At 47.8% G+C, this 22584-nt stretch overlaps 1 protein-coding gene across 16 annotated transcripts in view; it reads left to right on the top strand.

Moving 5' to 3' along the window:
* Positions 1 to 22584, top strand: part of pleca (plectin a) — a 154195-nt gene that overhangs the window by 64871 nt on the left and 66740 nt on the right. For 2 of the 16 annotated variants that reach the window (XM_038270734.1, XM_038270736.1), the window contains exon 1: positions 2678 to 2747. The exons of 9 other annotated variants lie outside the window; for them this stretch is intronic. In XM_038270734.1, coding sequence (XP_038126662.1) covers positions 2690 to 2747 — 58 coding nt within the window. In that variant the 5' untranslated portion in view covers positions 2678 to 2689. Of the gene's footprint in view, positions 1 to 2677; positions 2748 to 8453; positions 8570 to 13646; positions 13832 to 22584 lie in introns of those variants that run through there. 5 more of the 16 variants (XM_038270737.1, XM_038270739.1, XM_038270726.1 and 2 more) reach the window with 3 other exon arrangements.

Genomic DNA, 22584 nt, shown 5'->3' on the forward strand with positions numbered 1-22584 from the left:
CTAAGAGATCTTCTGTCGATAGGATCTTGTGGACCAGGATTCACGGTTCCTTCACCTCCAGCCTGTGATCCAGGTCTGTTAGGCGGGAAGTTCTGGTTCTGATTCTCATCTGCTGATCAGGATCACATGAAGTTGATTAATCTCTGCTCCTCCGTCTGCTTCATGTTTGGTTGGATTAGTTTATAGACAAAGTCCGATCAGCAGGAATAATCAACGGATCATAATTTATACATAAAACTCATCCGTTCGCAGTGATTTAATGAATGTAGCGTAAAAAAAAAAGAAAACGAAGCACAAAGAATAAAGTCAGAAATTCCCTTTAGAGCAAAAAACTAAAAGTCATTAATTACTGAAAAATTCCTGGAAGATTCTCTGAAGACCAGAAATGTTCAAACATCTCAGGTTGGCCAGAAAGTCATTAAACTGATCAAAAACTAAACTTTATCTACAAAACACTTTAATTTACCAAAATGCTGAACAGAATAAATAAATACATTGAAACAATAAAAGCCTAATTTTAAGACAACAAACGGAAAAACAGAAATGGAAGATAATTAAAGAAGCTAATTAGCAGTAAAAGAATAATTAAAGGAAAAGTTTGTTAAGCAGGAAGAATCAGTTGATCATTATTTAGAAATAAAACTAATATGTTTGTTATGATTTAATGAATTTAGCTTTATTTAGTTAAAAAAAAATAAAAACCATAATTTTCGTTGTGATCACTGAGTCTGGGAGCGGCCATCTTTGTCCAAATATAGTAACCCCTCCCTCCTGCCATCTTCCAGCAGTGACGTCACGGTGCGGTAAGCCTAGCGCCATTCTCCCCGCTTTCCAAGCTAAATCAATGGGAACTACTAGACACATCTGCAATCAACAACAATTATTGAAGATTTCCAGAGGACTTCACCATTGAAATTCACCAGAGCTATAGTGAAACTGACAATGCCCACGTGCATGGCAGCTGGATGCTGGAATACATCGGGTAAAAGTGAAAAAAAGAGTTATTCCACCTTTCTGATTCCTGATCCTCCACGGACGGGTTGGTCGTTGGATCGCCAACTTGAAGAGGGAGGATTTGCCATCGAACTTCTGGCCAGAGAAAAAACCCGTAATATGTAGCCAACATTTGGAAGAAGAATGTTTTCAAGATGACTTGGATAATAGCGCGTTGTGACAAACACCAGATACAGCACTGGGACTTGATCAACAGCCGATACCGCACCGTGACAATGTCACTAACCAGTAGGTGGCAGTAGTGTTCTTTGACAAACATGGATGCCTCCAGTAAAGCACATTCACATGAAAATTACTCTGAATTAAAAACACTGATCATTTATTGAACAGGATGGAATCATTTCAGATTTAAAGAACTTTCAGAAGTTTGAATTCTGAATATGAGCGACTTTTCCTTTAAACTGAGGCTTTTTTTTTCATTTTTATCGTGTAAATGAAGGAAAAAAAAAACATTTCTGCTCTAAATATTAGCGGCACATCAGCGATCAGCCAGACTGTCGCCTTTAGATAAACAATATCAGTCGATCTCTGCATGGATCCACAGCTTATAGAAGGTTCACTTTGTCTCCTTAATCCACAGACGGAGGTCCTGAGGATCATAAAGATTCTATTTTTCTTTATTACGTGGTTTTCTTTTGGGTCATCAGCAGTTGCTCTGGTTTTCTCTCAATTTCTCATTGTTGCATCATGACCTCTGACCCCAATGGAGGGCCAGCAGAGCCATGTTCTTCTGGAACCTCCTGGATGAGGACGGTTCTGCACTGTTCCACGTTCTCTTCCGCTGTAGCCAACGGTTCGGACTTTGGTTCCGGTTAATTTAATTCAATTCTATTCAGTTTATTTCTATAGCTCCAATTCACATCATGTCATCTCAGGGCACTTTCCAGTTCACCAGATCATCCAGTCAGATTGATTCAAAGTTTTCTATCTAAGGAAAACCAGCTGATTGCATCGACTCATTGACTCTTCAGCAATCCCTCACACTAAGCATGCTTGTAGCGACAGTGGAGAGGAAAAACTCCCTTTGAACAGGAAGAAACCTCCAGCAGAACCAGGCTCAGTGTGAGCGGCCATCTGCTGAGGCCCACTGGGGTTCAAGGAGACAGAAGCAGACATAGAAAAATTGAATCCAAAGCTTTTTTTGTTGGACTTCTGCCTACTTCGTGCTGTCAGTCGGGTTCTAGATGGAATTTCTTGCCATTGATGAGGAAAAGGTTTTAATTCATGAATTGGGAAGTATCCCATTGATATAAACACACGTGTTGATCGTGGATTTCAGGATTGTCAGCGTGGCGTTCCTGTGGTCCGACCCGCTGAAGCTCATTAATCAATCACCTGCTTTTCATTCCTCTTCCTGAATGGAGATGAAGTCGTGATGCTGAGTGGATTTAGACCAAGCAGCTTCACCGTCCTTCTGCCTGACAGGAAGCATGACTCAGCTCTCTGGGAAACCATTTTAAACCACACTCTGCTTTTTCCTGCCTGGAGCTCAACCAGGGAGGGCGAAGCGGCGAATCGGTCCAAATGAGAACATGTGGCCTGTTTTTCTTTTTTTTTTTATGTCCACCTCGTTGGTCCTGCCCGCAGTGACTGAGAAGCAATATTCCAAACCATTACTGAGTGCTTGAGTGGAAGAGCCAGAGCGCAGCAGAGAGCCGCGCTGCTTCCTGCTTTAATGATGAAGATGAACTTCAGCAGAAACTTCATGGAGGCTCTGATTCAGCGCAGCCAAGGTAGGAAACAGTTTGGTGCTGCGGCCAAAAGGTGTCAGCAGAGAAGCTTGGTGGGCGGTGAGCGAGCCGAGGGGCAGAGGGAGGATGGAGCGGCTCTGGGTGTGTCTGTCATTAACTCAACATGTTGTTTATCACGTTTCTCCTCATCCCTGTTGCTCCCTAACAGGCAGAAACCCGTGTTTACCAAACGCTAATGATAGAAGCTCGTTACACACCAGCCAGGCTCTCCAGGCCCCCATGGAGGGTGAGGTCAGGCTCCCTGCAGCTGGAGCTCTGCAGACGGAATCACAGCACTGATTAAAAATGTCAGATGATCAATGAATGTTTGGATGAAGGATTCGATTAATAACTGAACCGGTTCAGGTTTCCGCTTTAATCCATCTGCAGGCCTGACTCGGTCCACAGAACCGTGAAGAATTTACAGCTTCAGAACCTCATGAGCTCCACAGAACCGCATCACATGATCAGAGCTCCGAGTACGGAGCTCCAAAAGGAAAACTTTTACTAAACATTTCTTTAGATCAATTTACCTCAACAAACACTAAATGTAAATGTGAAATCTATGCCAATATGTCTATAAAATTAAATCCAAATCTTTATTTATAAAATACAAAGCTAGAAGTTATATTAAATTCTATCTTCATTTTAAAGTAAATTTTAAATTAAAAATATAACTTAAATCTTAGTGTTAAATTAAAATCTTCCTAAATGTAATTCTTGATTAAAAATATCCGAATCCTCAATTTAAATCTAAATGTTTTTTTTTATATTTAAGTATATATTTTATTTCTTAGATCCAAATATTAAATCTCAACCTTCAGTCCTTTTAAAAGATATGCTAATTACCCCCCCCCATGCGCCTAGCTTATAGGAACACCAATCAGAAGGGAAGGATAATTAGAAGGGCTCCGCCCACCGCTCCCTGTGATTGGTGTTGCTCTGCCTTGGGGGTGTGGCCACGTCCATTAAAGGGGCGTGGTTTATCAAAATATTTAAGTCTGAGATTTAAGATTTTAATTTATGAGTTGATTAAATATGAATTAAGTTTAGGTTTAGGTTTATAAATGGAACGTCCCAGACCGTCTGTCCCTGTCGGTTTTGTCCCAGGTCCGTTCTGTCCCTGTCGGTTCTGTCCCAGGTCCGTTCTGTCCCTTATGGTTCTGTCCCAGGTCCGTTCTGTCCCTTATCATTCTGTCCCTGTCGGTTCTGTCCGGTTTTTCTTCAGGTTTCTGCAGAACCTTCTTCTGGGTCCAAACGGTTCCAGCACCTTCAGCTGTTGGTGTTGCAGCTTGAAGGAAACCGGGTCACAGCATCTGGTTCTGCTCATGTAAACGATGCTTCCCGGTTCTGAGGATTCTGGACTTCCTTAAAAGGTTCTGAGAAATGTTCTTAACCCGAATAAATCTGGAAAGAACTTGTTTGGGGCCGATCTGAACACTGAGGGGAGAGATTTCCAGAACCGGATCACAGAAAATGACCCGACTCAGTAAGTCGGACCGGAACAGAACCAGGACCAGGAAAAACCTCATGGAGCTTTGGACTGAATCCTTCATAAAAACCCAGACGGGTTTGACCCAGATGAAGGTTCTGACCCAAACTTTTGGAGCTATTGGATCCAGTGATGTTTTTATTTATTTATTCTTTTACTTTATTTTATAAAAAAGGATTTTATTTATTGTTTTTTTGTCAGGGACAGCACACATTAATGAACATTTCTGTAAATGCGTCAGTATTCGCCGTTAAGCTTGTTTTCACTGTTGTCCTCGGGCATAAAACATAAAACATTTTAAAACTTCAGGCTACATATTTACAGACATTGTTTCTGCTGGAGGTTTCTTCCTGTTCAAAGGGAGTTTTTCCTCTCCACTGTCGCTACAAGCATGCTTAGTGTGAGGGATTGCTGAAGAGTCAATGAGTCGATGCAATCAGCTGGTTTTCCTTAGATAGAAAACTTTGAATCAGTCTGACTGGATGATCTGGTGAACTGGAAAGTGACCTGAGATGACATGATGTGAATTGGAGCTATAGAAATAAACTGAATAGAATTAGAATAAATAAATATAGATATTTACGGAGTAAAACCTGATCCTGCATGGCTGAGTCAGGCACCAGGAGGTCGGTAATGAGCGCATCGATGGTTTGATTTTAAGCAGTTTTTTAACAGAGTTCTGAATGTGTTAAAAAGTGGAGGATTCTCTGATGCTGAGAGGGATGCTGATCCAGATGTTGGAGGGATGCTGATCCAGAGCTGATCCAGATGTTGGAGGGATGCTGATCCAGATGTTGGAGGGGTGCTGATCCAGATGTTGGAGGGGTGCTGATCCAGAGCTGATCCAGATGTTAGAGGGATGCTGATCCAGATGTTGGAGGGATGCTGATCCAGATGTTGGAGGGGTGCTGATCCAGATGTTGGAGGGATGCTGATCCAGATGTTGGAGGGGTGCTGATCCAGACCTGATCCAGATGTTGGAGGGATGCTGATCCAGATGTTGGAGGGGTGCTGATCCAGAGCTGATCCAGATGTTGGAGGGGTGCTGATCCAGATGTTGGAGGGGTGCTGATCCAGATGTTGGAGGGGTGCTGATCCAGATGTTGGAGGGGTGCTGATCCAGATGTTGGAGGGGTGCTGATCCAGATGTTGGAGGGGTGTTGATCCAGATGTTGGAGGGATGCTGATCCAGATGTTGGAGGGATGCTGATCCAGATGTTGGAGGGGTGCTGATCCAGATGTTGGAGGGGTGCTGATCCAGATGTTGGAGGGATGCTGATCCAGATGTTGGAGGGATGCTGATCCAGATGTTAGAGGGATGCTGATCCAGATGTTGGAGGGATGCTGATCCAGATGTTGGAGGGATGCTGATCCAGATGTTGGAGGGGTGCTGATCCAGATGTTGGAGGGGTGCTGATCCAGAGCTGATCCAGATGTTAGAGGGATGCTGATCCAGATGTTAGAGGGATGCTGATACAGATGTTGGAGGGATGCTGATCCAGATGTTAGAGGGATGCTGATCCAGATGTTGGAGGGATGCTGATCCAGATGTTAGAGGGGTGCTGATCCAGATGTTGGAGGGGTGCTGATCCAGATGTTGGAGGGGTGCTGATCCAGATGTTGGAGGGATGCTGATCCAGATGTTGGAGGGATGCTGATCCAGATGTTGGAGGGGTGCTGATCCAGATGTTGGAGGGGTGCTGATCCAGATGTTGGAGGGGTGCTGATCCAGATGTTGGAGGGGTGCTGATCCAGATGTTGGAGGGGTGCTGATCCAGATGTTGGAGGGGTGCTGATCCAGATGTTGGAGGGGTGCTGATCCAGATGTTGGAGGGGTGCTGATCCAGATGTTGGAGGGGTGCTGATCCAGATGTTGGAGGGGTGCTGATCCAGATGTTGGAGGGGTGCTGATCCAGATGTTGGAGGGGTGCTGATCCAGATGTTGGAGGGGTGCTGATCCAGATGTTGGAGGGGTGCTGATCCAGATGTTGGAGGGGTGCTGATCCAGATGTTGGAGGGGTGCTGATCCAGATGTTGGAGGGGTGCTGATCCAGATGTTGGAGGGGTGCTGATCCAGATGTTGGAGGGATGCTGATCCAGATGTTGGAGGGGTGCTGATCCAGATGTTGGAGGGATGCTGATCCAGATGTTGGAGGGGTGCTGATCCAGATGTTGGAGGGATGCTGATCCAGATGTTGGAGGGGTGCTGATCCAGATGTTGGAGGGGTGCTGATCCAGATGTTGGAGGGGTGCTGATCCAGATGTTGGAGGGGTGCTGATCCAGATGTTGGAGGGATGCTGATCCAGATGTTGGAGGGGTGCTGATCCAGATGTTGGAGGGGTGCTGATCCAGATGTTGGAGGGGTGCTGATCCAGATGTTGGAGGGGTGCTGATCCAGATGTTGGAGGGGTGCTGATCCAGATGTTGGAGGGGTGCTGATCCAGATGTTGGAGGGGTGCTGATCCAGATGTTGGAGGGGTGCTGATCCAGATGTTGGAGGGGTGCTGATCCAGATGTTGGAGGGGTGCTGATCCAGATGTTGGAGGGGTGCTGATCCAGATGTTGGAGGGGTGCTGATCCAGATGTTGGAGGGGTGCTGATCCAGATGTTGGAGGGGTGCTGATCCAGATGTTGGAGGGGTGCTGATCCAGATGTTGGAGGGGTGCTGATCCAGATGTTGGAGGGGTGCTGATCCAGATGTTGGAGGGGTGCTGATCCAGATGTTGGAGGGGTGCTGATCCAGATGTTGGAGGGGTGCTGATCCAGATGTTGGAGGGGTGCTGATCCAGATGTTGGAGGGGTGCTGATCCAGATGTTGGAGGGGTGCTGATCCAGATGTTGGAGGGGTGCTGATCCAGATGTTGGAGGGGTGCTGATCCAGATGTCGGAGGGATGCTGATCCAGATGTTCCAGCTGCTGAGTGAAAGAACAGCTGGCCAAAGTGGTCCGTCTGTCTCCTCTAGCCATAGACTGAGTGGTTTTACCAGAAGAGGATTTCAGTTTAATGAATTCCCTTAATGCGCTGCTGCAAGCCCATCGAGTGCTTTATAAACCATGCAAGCAAATCACTGGAAAAAATGGAAATCATAAGTAATTTTTTCTTTAAATAAGTGCATTTGTTCTTGAATTGAGGAGGTAAAAGAGACATTCTGCCAATGGAACAAGACAATTTACATTTAAAATAAGAAAACACAGTTGCATTGTCTTATTTCAAGTGCATTTTATCTAATTATCTTATTTTAAAAGTAAAAATACCCATTCCATTGGCAAACTATCTCATTTACCTACTTAAAATAAGGATAAATACACTCAATTTAAGAAATATTTACTTATTTCTAGATCGTTTTTGCAGTGTGACCTTTTTTAGGCTCAATCACACTGGAAAAAAACGATCTAGAAATATGTACAAATTTCTTAAGTTAAGTGTACTTAATCTTAATTTGAGCAGGTAAATGAGATAGTTTGCCAATGGAATGAGTATTTTTACTTTTAAAATAAGATAATTAGATAAAATGCACTTGAAATAAGACAACGCAATTGTGTTTTCTTATTTTAAATGTAAATCGTCTTGTTCCATTGGTAAAATGTTTCTTATCTCATTAATCCAAGAACAAATGCAGCTATTTTAAGAAAAAATTACTGATCTAGATTTCCATTTTTTCCAGTGAGGTTTTTAAAATTGAGATTGGCGGTACTTATCAGGTTTTTTAGCAAAAATCTTTAAAGTGTTTTTTATATGATGATTCTATTTGTTTAAACGTGGTTTGATGTGTGAGATGTTAGGATGGTTTCTCTGAGCTGAAAGTTCTGTTAAAACCTGTTAACTTTTCTAGAGGTCCAGAATGACGGTTCTGTGTTTAGTCTCTGGAGGCTTTAATGAGAAAAGTCGGACCTGAGTTTCTGTTCTGATCAGAGTCCGGTTCAGGATGTCCAAACGGTGCCGTCTGCAGCTGCCCACACAGCAGCCTTTGTTTTTATTCTGGCTTTAAATCCTGTTTTCCGCTCTTTGTCTGAAACCCTGTAAGAAAATGTGACCCGGCGGGGCGGTTCTGCCCCTGGCTCCGGTCCAGCGGCGCTGGTCACATGAGGAGGAGGAAAAGCTGACAAACCCAAATCAGAATCTGAGGAGTTTCTTCACCCCGGCCGTGCCTCCACTCCCCCACACCCCCCCGCTGGGTTTTTTTCTGCACGCCCCCCTCGGTTCTGATCAGAACACAATGTCGTGAGGTCAGAGCCGACTCCTTCTCAGTTCTGCTTTGTGGCTAAAAGTGAAGAAGACGCTCTGAGGGAAGATGGATCTGTGCTGCTGTTTCTGCTCGGCTCCGGCTGACGGTAGGTTTGCTTTTCCTCCTGCAGCCTCCAGGATGCTTCCTGAGGAGAAAAACTCTGCAGCATTCCTGCATTATGCATGCCGTCCCAGAGCGAGCTCTGCGGATGAAACCCTCCTCTCTGCTGCACTCAGACCTTTAGTTCGGATCCAGAGGAGTTTCATTTAGACTTTTCTGATTGGAAGGAGCGTTCCTGAGATGTCTGGCCGGGAATCATACGTGGGAGAGAGCAGGGGAATGTGGGAATCATTGAGCGTCCACATGTGAGGAGAGTGGGAGTGGGCTTGACTCCGCCTCCTCCTGCTGCTCCCTCTGCTGAGGTTTCACATAGTTTGACAGTTTCTAAGAATTCAGGGATTCAAACTGGAATCTTTGTTTGTTTCTGCCAACATTTTAACATCAACCACTGATCTAATTCATCCAGAAACATCCTCTGGTGCTCCATGCTTCCACTGCGCCACACCCTGCTTTGGATGAGCAAAACCTAAACCAGTAGCAGGAGTGAAAACTGAGTCCAGCTTCAGTGATTCTGCAGCAATCAGGAGTAAAATGATCAGCCTGGATCCACTGATCAGGTTATTGATCATCATCAGAGTCAGAACCTCTAGGATGCAAAGAGTTTAGTTTACAGTTTTATAACAGAAAACCAGGATGGAAAAACAACAGCAATTACCTGCGGTGGAGGGATTGCTGCTTATCAGCCTTTCAATGGTTTACAGTTCACCTTCAAACATCTGGAAGTCATTCACAGGAGGAGAACATTTCAGGCAGCTGCCTTCCAGCAGATTCAGACTCAATGTCAGAGATGGAAGCACAGAGCAATGAAAAAACAGGTCAAAGGTCACAAACTGGGAACCAGTCTGGCAGATTCAAGGGTTGAAGGAGAAAGTATCTTCTCTTAGGAACCAAGATGGCAGCAGGACTGCAATAAATCTACCTGGATGAAGGACGAGATCTGTGACAGTGTCCTCTGGATCAGAGTGTCCTCTGGACAGATGAGACCAGTGTAGAGATGCTGGACCATCATGGACGGAAACGAATACAGCAGATCAGATCACCATAAACACCTCATAGAAACTATGAAGCATGGTGTTGGAGGGATGATGGTGAGGTTTTGTTTTCCAGTTTAGGAGAACATGATAAAAAAGAAAAGAAACAACAAAGAGTTGTTGAGTGCTTCTAAAGGAGGCTCCACTGGCAGCTATAGGAGGCTCCACTGGCTGCTATAGGAGGCTCCACTGGCTGCTATAGGAGGCTCCACTGGCTGCTATAGGAGGCTCCACTGGCTGCTATAGGAGGCTCCACTGGCTGCTATAGGAGGCTCCACTGGCTGCTATAGGAGGCTCCACTGGCTGCTATAGGAAGCTCCACTGGCAGCTATAGGAGGCTCCACTGGCTGCTATAGGAAGCTCCACTGGCAGCTATAGGAGGCTCCACTGGCTGCTATAGGAGGCTCCACTGGCAGCTATAGGAGGCTCCACTGGCTGCTATAGGAAGCTCCACTGGCAGCTATAGGAGGCTCCACTGGCTGCTATAGGAAGCTCCACTGGCAGCTATAGGAGGCTCCACTGGCTGCTATAGGAGGCTCCACTGGCAGCTATAGGAGGCTCCACTGGCTGCTATAGGAGGCTCCACTGGCAGCTATAGGAGGCTCCACTGGCTGCTATAGGAGGCTCCACTGGCTGCTATAGGAGGCTCCACTGGCTGCTATAGGAGGCTCCACTGGCTGCTATAGGAGGCTCCACTGGCTGCTATAGGAGGCTGCTATAGGAGGCTCCACTGGCTGCTATAGGAGGCTCCACTGGCTGCTATAGGAGGCTCCACTGGCTGCTATAGGAGGCTCCACTGGCTGCTATAGGAGGCTCCACTGGCTGCTATAGGAAGCTCCACTGGCAGCTATAGGAGGCTCCACTGGCAGCTATAGGAGGCTCCACTGGCTGCTATAGGAGGTTCTAATGGCTGATATTGGAGGTTATACTGGCTGATATAGGAGGTTATGCTCGCTGCTATAGGAGGCTCCACTGACAGCTATAGGAGGTTATACTGGCTGATATTGGAGGCTCCACTGGCTGCTTTAGGAGGCTCCACTGGCTGCTATAGGAGGCTCCATTGGCTGCTATAGGAGGCTCCATTGGCTGCTATAGGAGGCTCCACTGGCTGCTCTAGCAGGTTCTACTGGATACTAAAAGAGGTTCTACTGGCTGCTATAGTAGGCTCCACTCACTGATATAGGAGGCTCCACTGGCAGCTATAGGAGGCTCCACTGGCTGCTATAGGAGGCTCCACTGGCTGCTATAGGAGGCTCCACTGGCTGCTATAGGAGGCTCCATTGGCTGCTATAGGAGGCTCCACTGGCTGCTATAGGAGGCTCCATTGGCTGCTATAGGAGGCTCCACTGGCTGCTCTAGCAGGTTCTACTGGATACTAAAAGAGGTTCTACTGGCTGCTATAGTAGGCTCCACTCACTGATATAGGAGGCTCCACTGGAAGCTATAGGAGGCTATACTGGCTGCTATAGGAGGCTCCATTGGCTGCTATAGGAGGCTCCACTGGCTGCTCTAGCAGGTTCTACTGGATACTAAAAGAGGTTCTACTGGCTGCTATAGTAGGCTCCACTCACTGATATAGGAGGCTCCACTGGCAGCTATAGGAGGCTCCACTGGCAGCTATAGGAGGCTCCACTGGCTGCTATAGGAGGTTATACTGGCTGCTATAGGAGGCTCCACTGGCTGCTATAGGAGGTTCTAATGGCTGATATTGGAGGTTATACTGGCTGATATAGGAGGTTATGCTCGCTGCTATAGGAGGCTCCACTGACAGCTATAGGAGGTTATACTGGCTGATATTGGAGGCTCCACTGGCTGCTATAGGAGGCTCCACTGGCTGCTATAGGAGGCTCCATTGGCTGCTATAGGAGGCTCCACTGGCTGCTCTAGCAGGTTCTACTGGATACTAAAAGAGGTTCTACTGGCTGCTATAGTAGGCTCCACTCACTGATATAGGAGGCTCCACTGGAAGCTATAGGAGGTTATACTGGCTGATATAGGAGGTTTTACTGGCTGCTATAGGAGGCTCCACTGACAGCTATAGGAGGCTATACTGGCTGATATAGGAGGCTATACTGGCTGCTATAGGAGGCTCCACTGACAGCTATAGGAGGCTATACTGGCTGATATAGGAGGCTATACAGGCTGATATAGGAGGCTATACTGGCTGCTATAGGAGGCTCCACTGACAGCTATAGGAGGCTATACTGGCTGATATAGGAGGCTATACTGGCTGCTATAGGAGGCTCCACTGACAGCTATAGGAGGCTATACTGGCTGATATAGGAGGCTATACTGGCTGCTATAGGAGGCTCCACTGACAGCTATAGGAGGCTATACTGGCTGATATAGGAGGCTATACTGGCTGCTATAGGAGGCTCCACTGGCTGCTATAGTAGGCTCCACTCACTGATATAGGAGGTTTTACTGACTATAGGAGGTTATGCTGGCTGTAGATGCTAAGCTGATGCATAAAGCCACTGGAGTGTTTTTAAACCAGAATCTCATGACGCGTATTTTCTGGCAAGAGATGGTAAACAAGAAATGTCTAGACGCTGTTCTTGCAGTTAAAAGCCGATTTATTCCCACTTTTGCTTGCTTACAAAACAAACAAAAAAATATACAACTGGCAAGCTGTGGGTGGAAGGCGTTTCCTGGCCAAGGAATTGCCTTTTCCGGTGAGGCTCATGCCTGGCTGCTATAGGAGGTTCTATCGAGTGCTGCAGTTTTTTAAGGCAGATTCCAATAATATTGACATCAGTCTAATTGATCCCTGATCCGTCCTGCTGATATTTTGGGGCTGATCTTTGGAACTGATATTTTTTCTCTTCTTCCATTAAATGATAACACAGATGACACAGTGATAACAAACGCTAAAGAAGTCTGAATTTAAGAAGAAAAAAACTTTATTAACAATTCAACTAGACATTAACAATGGATAGCAGATGAAAGGAATGTTGATCCATGAGCTTCATTTTTTCTGAAGGCGTGGCTGAATAATGACCACCTGATCCATTGACCGACAACAATAAGAAGAAGAAAGAATTTTAATATTGTCCGGCCGACATATCGCTCTGTAGAAAATGTTCAGCATTTCAGACAGACTGGGGGGGTTACTGAGTTCTGAGTTGTAATATCTATTTTTGGTGGGTCGGGCCGGCGCACGGTGCTGCTTTGATGTCAACATGTGAGGGTGACCCGGCTCCATGGCGTTGGGTTTCTGACCACCAGACACCACAGAGCTAATGAATGGGATCAGAACCAAGCTGGAGGCTCAGTTCAGACCAGGTCCTGTAGTAAAAAGGCGTGCTGCTTTCATCTGACTGCCAGCTCACAGGAATGTTTCCCAAACCGGGCCGACGAGTCCGAAAAGCTCCAAATTCCAACGTTTGGCTGAGATGCTTTCCAGGAGGTTCCCTCCAAGCAGAACCTCTGGGTTCCAAACTGGCCCTGAGGGGAGAAATAAACCGAGCTTCTGGTTGGAGGGATGAAGGAACCACAGCCGGACCGCTTTGGTTCTGGGAAACGTACTGATTCCAAACACAAGGAAGCAATTAGTGGAACCAAGCAGTTATTCAATGAGCTGCTGGTGAGCGGGTTATTATGGAGGAGGAACATCTGGGCTCATCTGGGCCGGGTTAGCAGAACTCTGGTTCTGGGAGGAGATGATGGAAACTCTGACTCAAGGTGCATCGGTGAGTCGGGGTCTCATCAGAGCCGACCTGTGGGGGGGGCTGCAGGACTGGAACCGGTCCGGTCCACAGGCACCAGAACCACAGAAGAAAGGAGCTTATTTTTAGCTCCTACTGGGTGCTGGTGGGGGGGGCAGTTTTAAACGAGGGAAGAAACATGAGGAGGAGAGAAACTGTAGAAGCAGAGGGAGGGAGGGGGGAGGGAGGGAGGACTGAGTCACCCGCTCTCAGAGGCAGCGGGGGGAGGGCGGCTCTGCTGAAAGTCACAGTGAAGTTTTCTGCGGGGCTGGTTCTAATGTCCGGGACGCCACCACACCCATAGAGCCTGCTCCCTCCCCCTTTCACCTTTCCTCCCCCCCTCCCTCCCTCCTCCCGCCCGTCCTACCCTGTCCTCCCAGCTCGGGACCTTGCACTTTAAACCAGGCCCGATGCCGACAGCCCCTCCTGGAAACGTGTTCCCGGCCCTGGTGCTTCTGGGTCACATCGTCACCCTGATCGCTGTCTGGCAGTGGAGGCAGCGCCGCGAAGGTAAGGAAAGCCGGCTTCAGCCGTGCGCCGTCTCTTCTGCTCTCTCTGGTTCTGGCCAACACTCCTCCTCCTCCTCCTCCTCCCCTCCTCTCTGCCCCCCCGCTCGGCTGGGTTTCCTGTGCTGTTGAGATGTGGACGTTAACCCTATAAGTGCTGGTTCTGCTGCACAGGTTCTGCTCCTCTGCTCGGCGTCTTTAGTCTCGGTTTCCGGCGGATGTGATGACAGCACCTGTCCAACCTGTTGCTGTTTGGTTTGATTCCAGAACCTGAATGACTTTGTGGTTTCTGAGCAGGTGTGCAGCTCTGACTCCTGAGGCCGGTCCGTTTCACTGCTGACACACGCCGTCACGATGCGGCGCTGCAGGGGGGGCCACGCCCTCAGGTGCATCTCAAGGTTCCTGCTGCTGGAGATGAAAGCAGGAACCTGTTTGCTCTCCTGATGAAAACATTTACATCGGGCTTATCTTCGCTCCGCTCTGCCATGGAAATGACACGCCCTGCGCTGATAAGAGCCGTTCTGATAACTTTCTCTCTTGGTTCTGATTGCTTCAGGAACTTTGACACCAGAAATAATGAACTAACTTAACCTAATGTGTTAAAGGAGCTGAAATATTTTAATTTCTAAGATTTAAATCCAAACTGAATTCTGTAGAACCTCCCTCTGTCTCAGCAAGGTCACAGCTCTGCTTTCCTTTCTAATCCAAAGCCCACATCATCATCCCGCCACCACCGGGCTTCACACTTCATACAAGCTGCTGTGTTCGGTTCTGTCCACCATTGTCCCTGATGTTCGGTCTGTCATCCAGACAGTGTTGCTAAGCTACTGTAAACCCTGCCACCATCTTGGTTCTGTAGGGAGCCGGCGGCGTCTGAGGTGGAGCTTTCTGAGGTTCCTGGTCATTTCTTTGAGCTTCCCGCTCTGACCTGCTGTCTGAGATATTCTCCTCTTTGCAGGATGATGGACTGTTTCATCAGGTCATTGCTGTTGCCTTCCCATCCTGGCGTCATGCGCTCAGAGCCATGCTGGTCATACATCAGCAGGTGATTGGACGCTCTGTGTTTACAGCTGGCCTTCAGCTGCAGCTCCGATCAGCTGCCCCCAGTTTTCTGTTTGTCTCCAAACTTTGTTCAAACACAGACTGATGTCAGCCGGCGGCGTTTATCTGGGCTTTCCTTCAGCCTGCCGTCCGTTTGCATTTAGCTTTAGATCTGCTCTCCGCTCCACCTGCTGCAGTGTTTGGAGGGAAGGAACCATCCAAGGTGCCTTTGGCTCAGGGGGAGGTGAAAGTGGGGAAAGGGCTGCAGGCCGGAGCCAGGTTTATAAAAAGCCCACACATGGTGACTGCTGGTCGTAAACCCAGGAGGACGGAGCGTGTTTCCTGGATACGGTCATAACAAAGCCTCAGGCTGCTGCTGTGGAACGTCAGGGAGCCTTCAGCCCGGTTCTGCAGCGGTTCTAGCCTCGTCTCCTGCTTCCTTCTAATGGTTTCTGTGTTGAAGTCTGTGAGGATCAGAGCGTTAATCCTCTAAAGAAGCCGCGCCCCGTTCAGCGGCGCTGGTCGTGTTTCACCACACGAGGCTCCGTGCAGGATCGGGTTCAGATGCAGACTCGCCTCGTGGTTTGCAGCTGTGACTCACTTTCCGGACGTCAGTCACTAAGATCATAATAATATGGGGGGGGGGGTCCCACCATCCGCTGGATCAGAGCTCCAGGTTCTGATGATTGGACCAGGAGCTCATCAGAGGTTCTGTTTCCTCTCCAGAACCACGGTTTGGGTCTCAGTATCAGAACAGAGGAACATATCTAAAGCTCTTCTTCATCTCCATTTCCACGGATCCTCTGCCTCCCATCATGGTGCGTTCACTGAACCTTAGAAACGGGAGCTCCTCCACCAGCCTGAGGTTCCCATCTCCCTCCATGATGGTTTTAGATCTGATCCAGACTAGATCCGATATTTCCCCGTAGATCCAACAAAACTAGAACCACTGCCTCAGGCTCCAAAACATTAGAACGTGATGGTTTCCTTTATAACGTCCATGCAGCTTTGGGAGGCTAATGAGAGCCTAATCCTAATCTGATCCAACTTGTCCAGAACCAACCTGGAGGACTCGTTTGGGTTTGAGCTCCTGGACTCTCCGTCTGGGTCCGACTGTCAAACCTCTGGCCCATGGAGGCCAGGTTCGAATCTGACCTCAGGTCCTTTGCCACATGTCTCTCCTTCTCTCTCCAACCCTGTTTCTTGTTCTGAAACAAAAAAAAGCCACTAGTTCCATGAAAAAAAAAGAAATCAATAAAATAAATTAGCTGAAATCTATTCAGTTTATTTCTATAGCTCCAATTCACATCATGTCATCTCAGGTCACTTTCCAGTTCACCAGATCATCCAGTCAGATTGATTCAGTGTTTTCTATCTAAGGAAAACCAGCTGATTGCATCGACTCATTGACTCTTCAGCAATCCCTCACACTAAGCATGCTTGTAGCGACAGTGGAGAGGAAAAACTCCCTTTGAACAGGAAGAAACCTCCAGCAGAAAACTTATGAACAGAGGCTGAACGGTTCTGATTCTGAACGGTTCTGATTCTGAACGGTTCTGGTTCTGAACGGTTCTGATTCTGAACGGTTCTGATTCTGAACGGTTCTGGTTCTGAACGGTTCTGATTCTGAACGGTTCTGATTCTGAACGGTTCTGGTTCTGAACGGTTCTGATTCTGAACGGTTCTGATTCTGAACGGTTCTGGTTCTGAACGGTTCTGATTCCATCCAGAAAACCAATGATTGTGAGAAGACGTCTTCTGCTTCCAGCCAGTTTGAATTATTATCAAGTTATCTGAGCAGCTGATGGTGAAGAAAGCTGCAGGTTTGACTTGGAGCTGCATTTAAAACACGGATGGATGAAGCTTCAGGATCCGGCCTCTTGTTGTTTTTTACTCAGAAAATATAAACATCCATCAGTTTCTGGGCGAGAGGCGAGGAACAGCGTGAACGGGTCACCAGTCTGTGGCAGGGCAGCACCCAGTACCCAGAGAGAATCCATTAATGCACAGAGAGAACATGCAGAAAGACCTCCGGGCTGGGAATCAAACTTTAAACCTTCTTGTTGCTAGGCAACACTGCTAAAAACTCCCCCACCGATTAAAAATCCATCAGTGGACGAGAGAGAATCAGTTTTAAGAGAAAGACAAGTTTATCTGTTCAGCACAGATCTATGGCCAAACAATTCAAAGCGCTGAACATGAGAGAAAGAAAAGGGTCATAGATGCATCAAAGAATTAAACCGAATAAAAGTGATTCATTAAAATTAAAATAAAAAATGATTTAAAAAAAAAAAAAGGTCACAAAATGTTTCTAATCTGGATTTAATCAACTGAAGCTTTCATCTCTTTTCAACTTTTCTGGCATTTTATTCCAGATTATTGGAGCAGAGGAACTAAAAGCCGTTTGGTTCTGATCCAGTAGACCTGAGAGGTCTGGCTGTCGATCCCCTGCCAACCAGTCTGTAGACTGGAGCTCAGCCATTCAGTGATTCCTAGACTTTTAAAGTCTGAGACACGGAGAACCAGAGGAAGGACTTCAGAACTGGGCTGACCTGATCTACTTTCTATAGCTCTAGTGAGGACGCAGGCAGCAGCGTCTGGATCAGCTGTCTGATCTACTTTCTATAGTTCTAGTGAGGACGCAGGCAGCAGCGTCTGGATCAGCCGTCTGATCTACTTTCTATAGTTCTAGTGAGGATGCAGGCAGCAGCGTCTGGATCAGCTGTCTGATCTACTTTCTATAGTTCTAGTGAGGACGCAGGCAGCAGCGTCTGGATCAGCCGTCTGATCTACTTTCTATAGTTCTAGTGAGGACGCAGGCAGCAGCATCTGGATCAGCCGTCTGATCTACTTTCTATAGTTCTAGTGAGGACGCAGGCAGCAGCGTCTGGATCAGCTGTCTGATCTACTTTCTATAGTTCTAGTGAGGACGCAGGCAGCAGCGTCTGGATCAGCTGTCTGATCTACTTTCTATAGTTCTAGTGAGGACGCAGGCAGCAGCGTCTGGATCAGCCGTCTGATCTACTTTCTATAGTTCTAGTGAGGACGCAGGCAGCAGCGTCTGGATCAGCCGTCTGATCTACTTTCTATAGTTCTAGTGAGGACGCAGGCAGCAGCGTCTGGATCAGCCGTCTGATCTACTTTCTATAGTTCTAGTGAGGACGCAGGCAGCAGCGTCTGGATCAGCTGTCTGATCTACTTTCTATAGTTCTAGTGAGGACGCAGGCAGCAGCATCTGGATCAGCTGTCTGATCTACTTTCTATAGTTCTAGTGAGGACGCAGGCAGCAGCGTCTGGATCAGCCGTCTGATCTACTTTCTATAGTTCTAGTGAGGACGCAGGCAGCAGCGTCTGGATCAGCTGTCTGATCTACTTTCTATAGTTCTAGTGAGGACGCAGGCAGCAGCGTCTGGATCAGCTGTCTGATCTACTTTCTATAGTTCTAGTGAGGACGCAGGCAGCAGCGTCTGGATCAGCCGTCTGATCTACTTTCTATAGTTCTAGTGAGGACGCAGGCAGCAGCGTCTGGATCAGCTGTCTGATCTACTTTCTATAGTTCTAGTGAGGACGCAGGCAGCAGCGTCTGGATCAGCCGTCTGATCTACTTTCTATAGTTCTAGTGAGGACGCAGGCAGCAGCGTCTGGATCAGCTGTCTGATCTACTTTCTATAGTTCTAGTGAGGACGCAGGAAGCAGCGTCTGGATCAGCCGTCTGATCTACTTTCTATAGTTCTAGTGAGGACGCAGGCAGCAGCGTCTGGATCAGCTGTCTGATCTACTTTCTATAGTTCTAGTGAGGACGCAGGCGGCAGCGTCTGGATCAGCCGTCTGATCTACTTTCTATAGTTCTAGTGAGGACGCAGGCAGCAGCGTCTGGATCAGCTGTCTGATCTACTTTCTATAGTTCTAGTGAGGACGCAGGCAGCAGCGTCTGGATCAGCTGTCTGATCTACTTTCTATAGTTCTAGTGAGGACGCAGGAAGCAGCGTCTGGATCAGCCGTCTGATCTACTTTCTATAGTTCTAGTGAGGACGCAGGCAGCAGAGTCTGGATCAGCTGTCTGATCTACTTTCTATAGTTCTAGTGAGGACGCAGGCAGCAGCATCTGGATCAGCCGTCTGATCTACTTTCTATAGTTCTAGTGAGGACGCAGGCAGCAGCGTCTGGATCAGCCGTCTGATCTACTTTCTATAGTTCTAGTGAGGATGCAGGCAGCAGCGTCTGGATCAGCCGTCTGATCTACTTTCTATAGTTCTAGTGAGGACGCAGGCAGCAGCGTCTGGATCAGCTGTCTGATCTACTTTCTATAGTTCTAGTGAGGACGCAGGCAGCAGCGTCTGGATCAGCTGTCTGATCTACTTTCTATAGTTCTAGTGAGGACGCAGGCAGCAGCATCTGGATCAGCTGTCTGATCTACTTTCTATAGTTCTAGTGAGGACGCAGGCAGCAGCAGCTGGATCAGCTGTCTGATCTACTTTCTATAGTTCTAGTGAGGACGCAGGCAGCAGCGTCTGGATCAGCCGTCTGATCTACTTTCTATAGTTCTAGTGAGGACGCAGGCAGCAGCGTCTGGATCAGCTGTCTGATCTACTTTCTATAGTTCTAGTGAGGACGCAGGCAGCAGCATCTGGATCAGCTGTCTGATCTACTTTCTATAGTTCTAGTGAGGATGCAGGCAGCAGCATCTGGATCAGCTGTCTGATCTACTTTCTATAGTTCTAGTGAGGATGCAGGCAGCAGCATCTGGATCAGCTGTCTGATCTACTTTCTATAGTTCTAGTGAGGACGCAGGCAGCAGCGTCTGGATCAGCTGTCTGATCTACTTTCTATAGTTCTAGTGAGGACGCAGGCAGCAGCATCTGGATCAGCTGTCTGATCTACTTTCTATAGTTCTAGTGAGGACGCAGGCAGCAGCGTCTGGATCAGCTGTCTGATCTACTTTCTATAGTTCTAGTGAGGACGCAGGCAGCAGCGTCTGGATCAGCTGTCTGATCTACTTTCTATAGTTCTAGTGAGGACGCAGGCAGCAGCGTCTGGATCAGCTGTCTGATCTACTTTCTATAGTTCTAGTGAGGACGCAGGCAGCAGCGTCTGGATCAGCTGTCTGATCTACTTTCTATAGTTCTAGTGAGGACGCAGGCAGCAGCGTCTGGATCAGCTGTCTGATCTACTTTCTATAGTTCTAGTGAGGACGCAGGCAGCAGCGTCTGGATCAGCTGTCTGATCTACTTTCTATAGTTCTAGTGAGGACGCAGGCAGCAGCGTCTGGATCAGCTGTCTGATCTACTTTCTATAGTTCTAGTGAGGACGCAGGCAGCAGCGTCTGGATCAGCTGTCTGATCTACTTTCTATAGTTCTAGTGAGGACGCAGGCAGCAGCGTCTGGATCAGCTGTCTGATCTACTTTCTATAGTTCTAGTGAGGACGCAGGCAGCAGCGTCTGGATCAGCTGTCTGATCTACTTTCTATAGTTCTAGTGAGGACGCAGGCAGCAGCGTCTGGATCAGCTGTCTGATCTACTTTCTATAGTTCTAGTGAGGACGCAGGCAGCAGCGTCTGGATCAGCTGTCTGATCTACTTTCTATAGTTCTAGTGAGGACGCAGGCAGCAGCGTCTGGATCAGCTGTCTGATCTACTTTCTATAGTTCTAGTGAGGACGCAGGCAGCAGCGTCTGGATCAGCTGTCTGATCTACTTTCTATAGTTCTAGTGAGGACGCAGGCAGCAGCGTCTGGATCAGCTGTCTGATCTACTTTCTATAGTTCTAGTGAGGACGCAGGCAGCAGCGTCTGGATCAGCTGTCTGATCTACTTTCTATAGTTCTAGTGAGGACGCAGGCAGCAGCGTCTGGATCAGCTGTCTGATCTACTTTCTATAGTTCTAGTGAGGACGCAGGCAGCAGCATCTGGATCAGCTGTCTGATCTACTTTCTATAGTTCTAGTGAGGACGCAGGCAGCAGCGTCTGGATCAGCTGTCTGATCTACTTTCTATAGTTCTAGTGAGGACGCAGGCAGCAGCGTCTGGATCAGCTGTCTGATCTACTTTCTATAGTTCTAGTGAGGACGCAGGCAGCAGCGTTCTGGATCAGCTGTCTGATCTACTTTCTATAGTTCTAGTGAGGACGCAGGCAGCAGCGTCTGGATCAGCTGTCTGATCTACTTTCTATAGTTCTAGTGAGGACGCAGGCAGCAGCATCTGGATCAGCTGTCTGATCTACTTTCTATAGTTCTAGTGAGGACGCAGGCAGCAGCGTCTGGATCAGCTGTCTGATCTACTTTCTATAGTTCTAGTGAGGACGCAGGCAGCAGCGTCTGGATCAGCTGTCTGATCTACTTTCTATAGTTCTAGTGAGGACGCAGGCAGCAGCGTTCTAGGATCAGCTGTCTGATCTACTTTCTATAGTTCTAGTGAGGACGCAGGCAGCAGCGTCTGGATCAGCTGTCTGATCTACTTTCTATAGTTCTAGTGAGGACGCAGGCAGCAGCATCTGGATCAGCTGTCTGATCTACTTTCTATAGTTCTAGTGAGGACGCAGGCAGCAGCGTCTGGATCAGCTGTCTGATCTACTTTCTATAGTTCTAGTGAGGACGCAGGCAGCAGCGTCTGGATCAGCTGTCTGATCTACTTTCTATAGTTCTAGTGAGGACGCAGGCAGCAGCGTCTGGATCAGCTGTCTGATCTACTTTCTATAGTTCTAGTGAGGACGCAGGCAGCAGCGTCTGGATCAGCTGTCTGATCTACTTTCTATAGTTCTAGTGAGGACGCAGGCAGCAGCGTCTGGATCAGCTGTCTGATCTACTTTCTATAGTTCTAGTGAGGACGCAGGCAGCAGCGTCTGGATCAGCTGTCTGATCTACTTTCTATAGTTCTAGTGAGGACGCAGGCAGCAGCGTCTGGATCAGCTGTCTGATCTACTTTCTATAGTTCTAGTGAGGACGCAGGCAGCAGCGTCTGGATCAGCTGTCTGATCTACTTTCTATAGTTCTAGTGAGGACGCAGGCAGCAGCGTCTGGATCAGCTGTCTGATCTACTTTCTATAGTTCTAGTGAGGACGCAGGCAGCAGCGTCTGGATCAGCTGATCTACTTTCTATAGTTCTAGTGAGGACGCAGGCAGCAGCGTCTGGATCAGCTGTCTGATCTACTTTCTATAGTTCTAGTGAGGACGCAGGCAGCAGCGTCTGGATCAGCTGTCTGATCTACTTTCTATAGTTCTAGTGAGGACGCAGGCAGCAGCGTCTGGATCAGCTGTCTGATCTACTTTCTATAGTTCTAGTGAGGACGCAGGCAGCAGCGTCTGGATCAGCTGTCTGATCTACTTTCTATAGTTCTAGTGAGGACGCAGGCAGCAGCGTCTGGATCAGCTGTCTGATCTACTTTCTATAGTTCTAGTGAGGACGCAGGCAGCAGCGTCTGGATCAGCTGTCTGATCTACTTTCTATAGTTCTAGTGAGGACGCAGGCAGCAGCGTCTGGATCAGCTGTCTGATCTACTTTCTATAGTTCTAGTGAGGACGCAGGCAGCAGCATCTGGATCAGCTGTCTGATCTACTTTCTATAGTTCTAGTGAGGACGCAGGCAGCAGCGTCTGGATCAGCTGTCTGATCTACTTTCTATAGTTCTAGTGAGGACGCAGGCAGCAGCATCTGGATCAGCTGTCTGATCTACTTTCTATAGTTCTAGTGAGGACGCAGGCAGCAGCGTCTGGATCAGCTGTCTG

Source organism: Cyprinodon tularosa, unplaced genomic scaffold, assembly GCF_016077235.1.
Source record: "Cyprinodon tularosa strain WSP-4 unplaced genomic scaffold, ASM1607723v1 ctg774, whole genome shotgun sequence".
Classification (NCBI taxonomy): domain Eukaryota; kingdom Metazoa; phylum Chordata; class Actinopteri; order Cyprinodontiformes; family Cyprinodontidae; genus Cyprinodon; species Cyprinodon tularosa.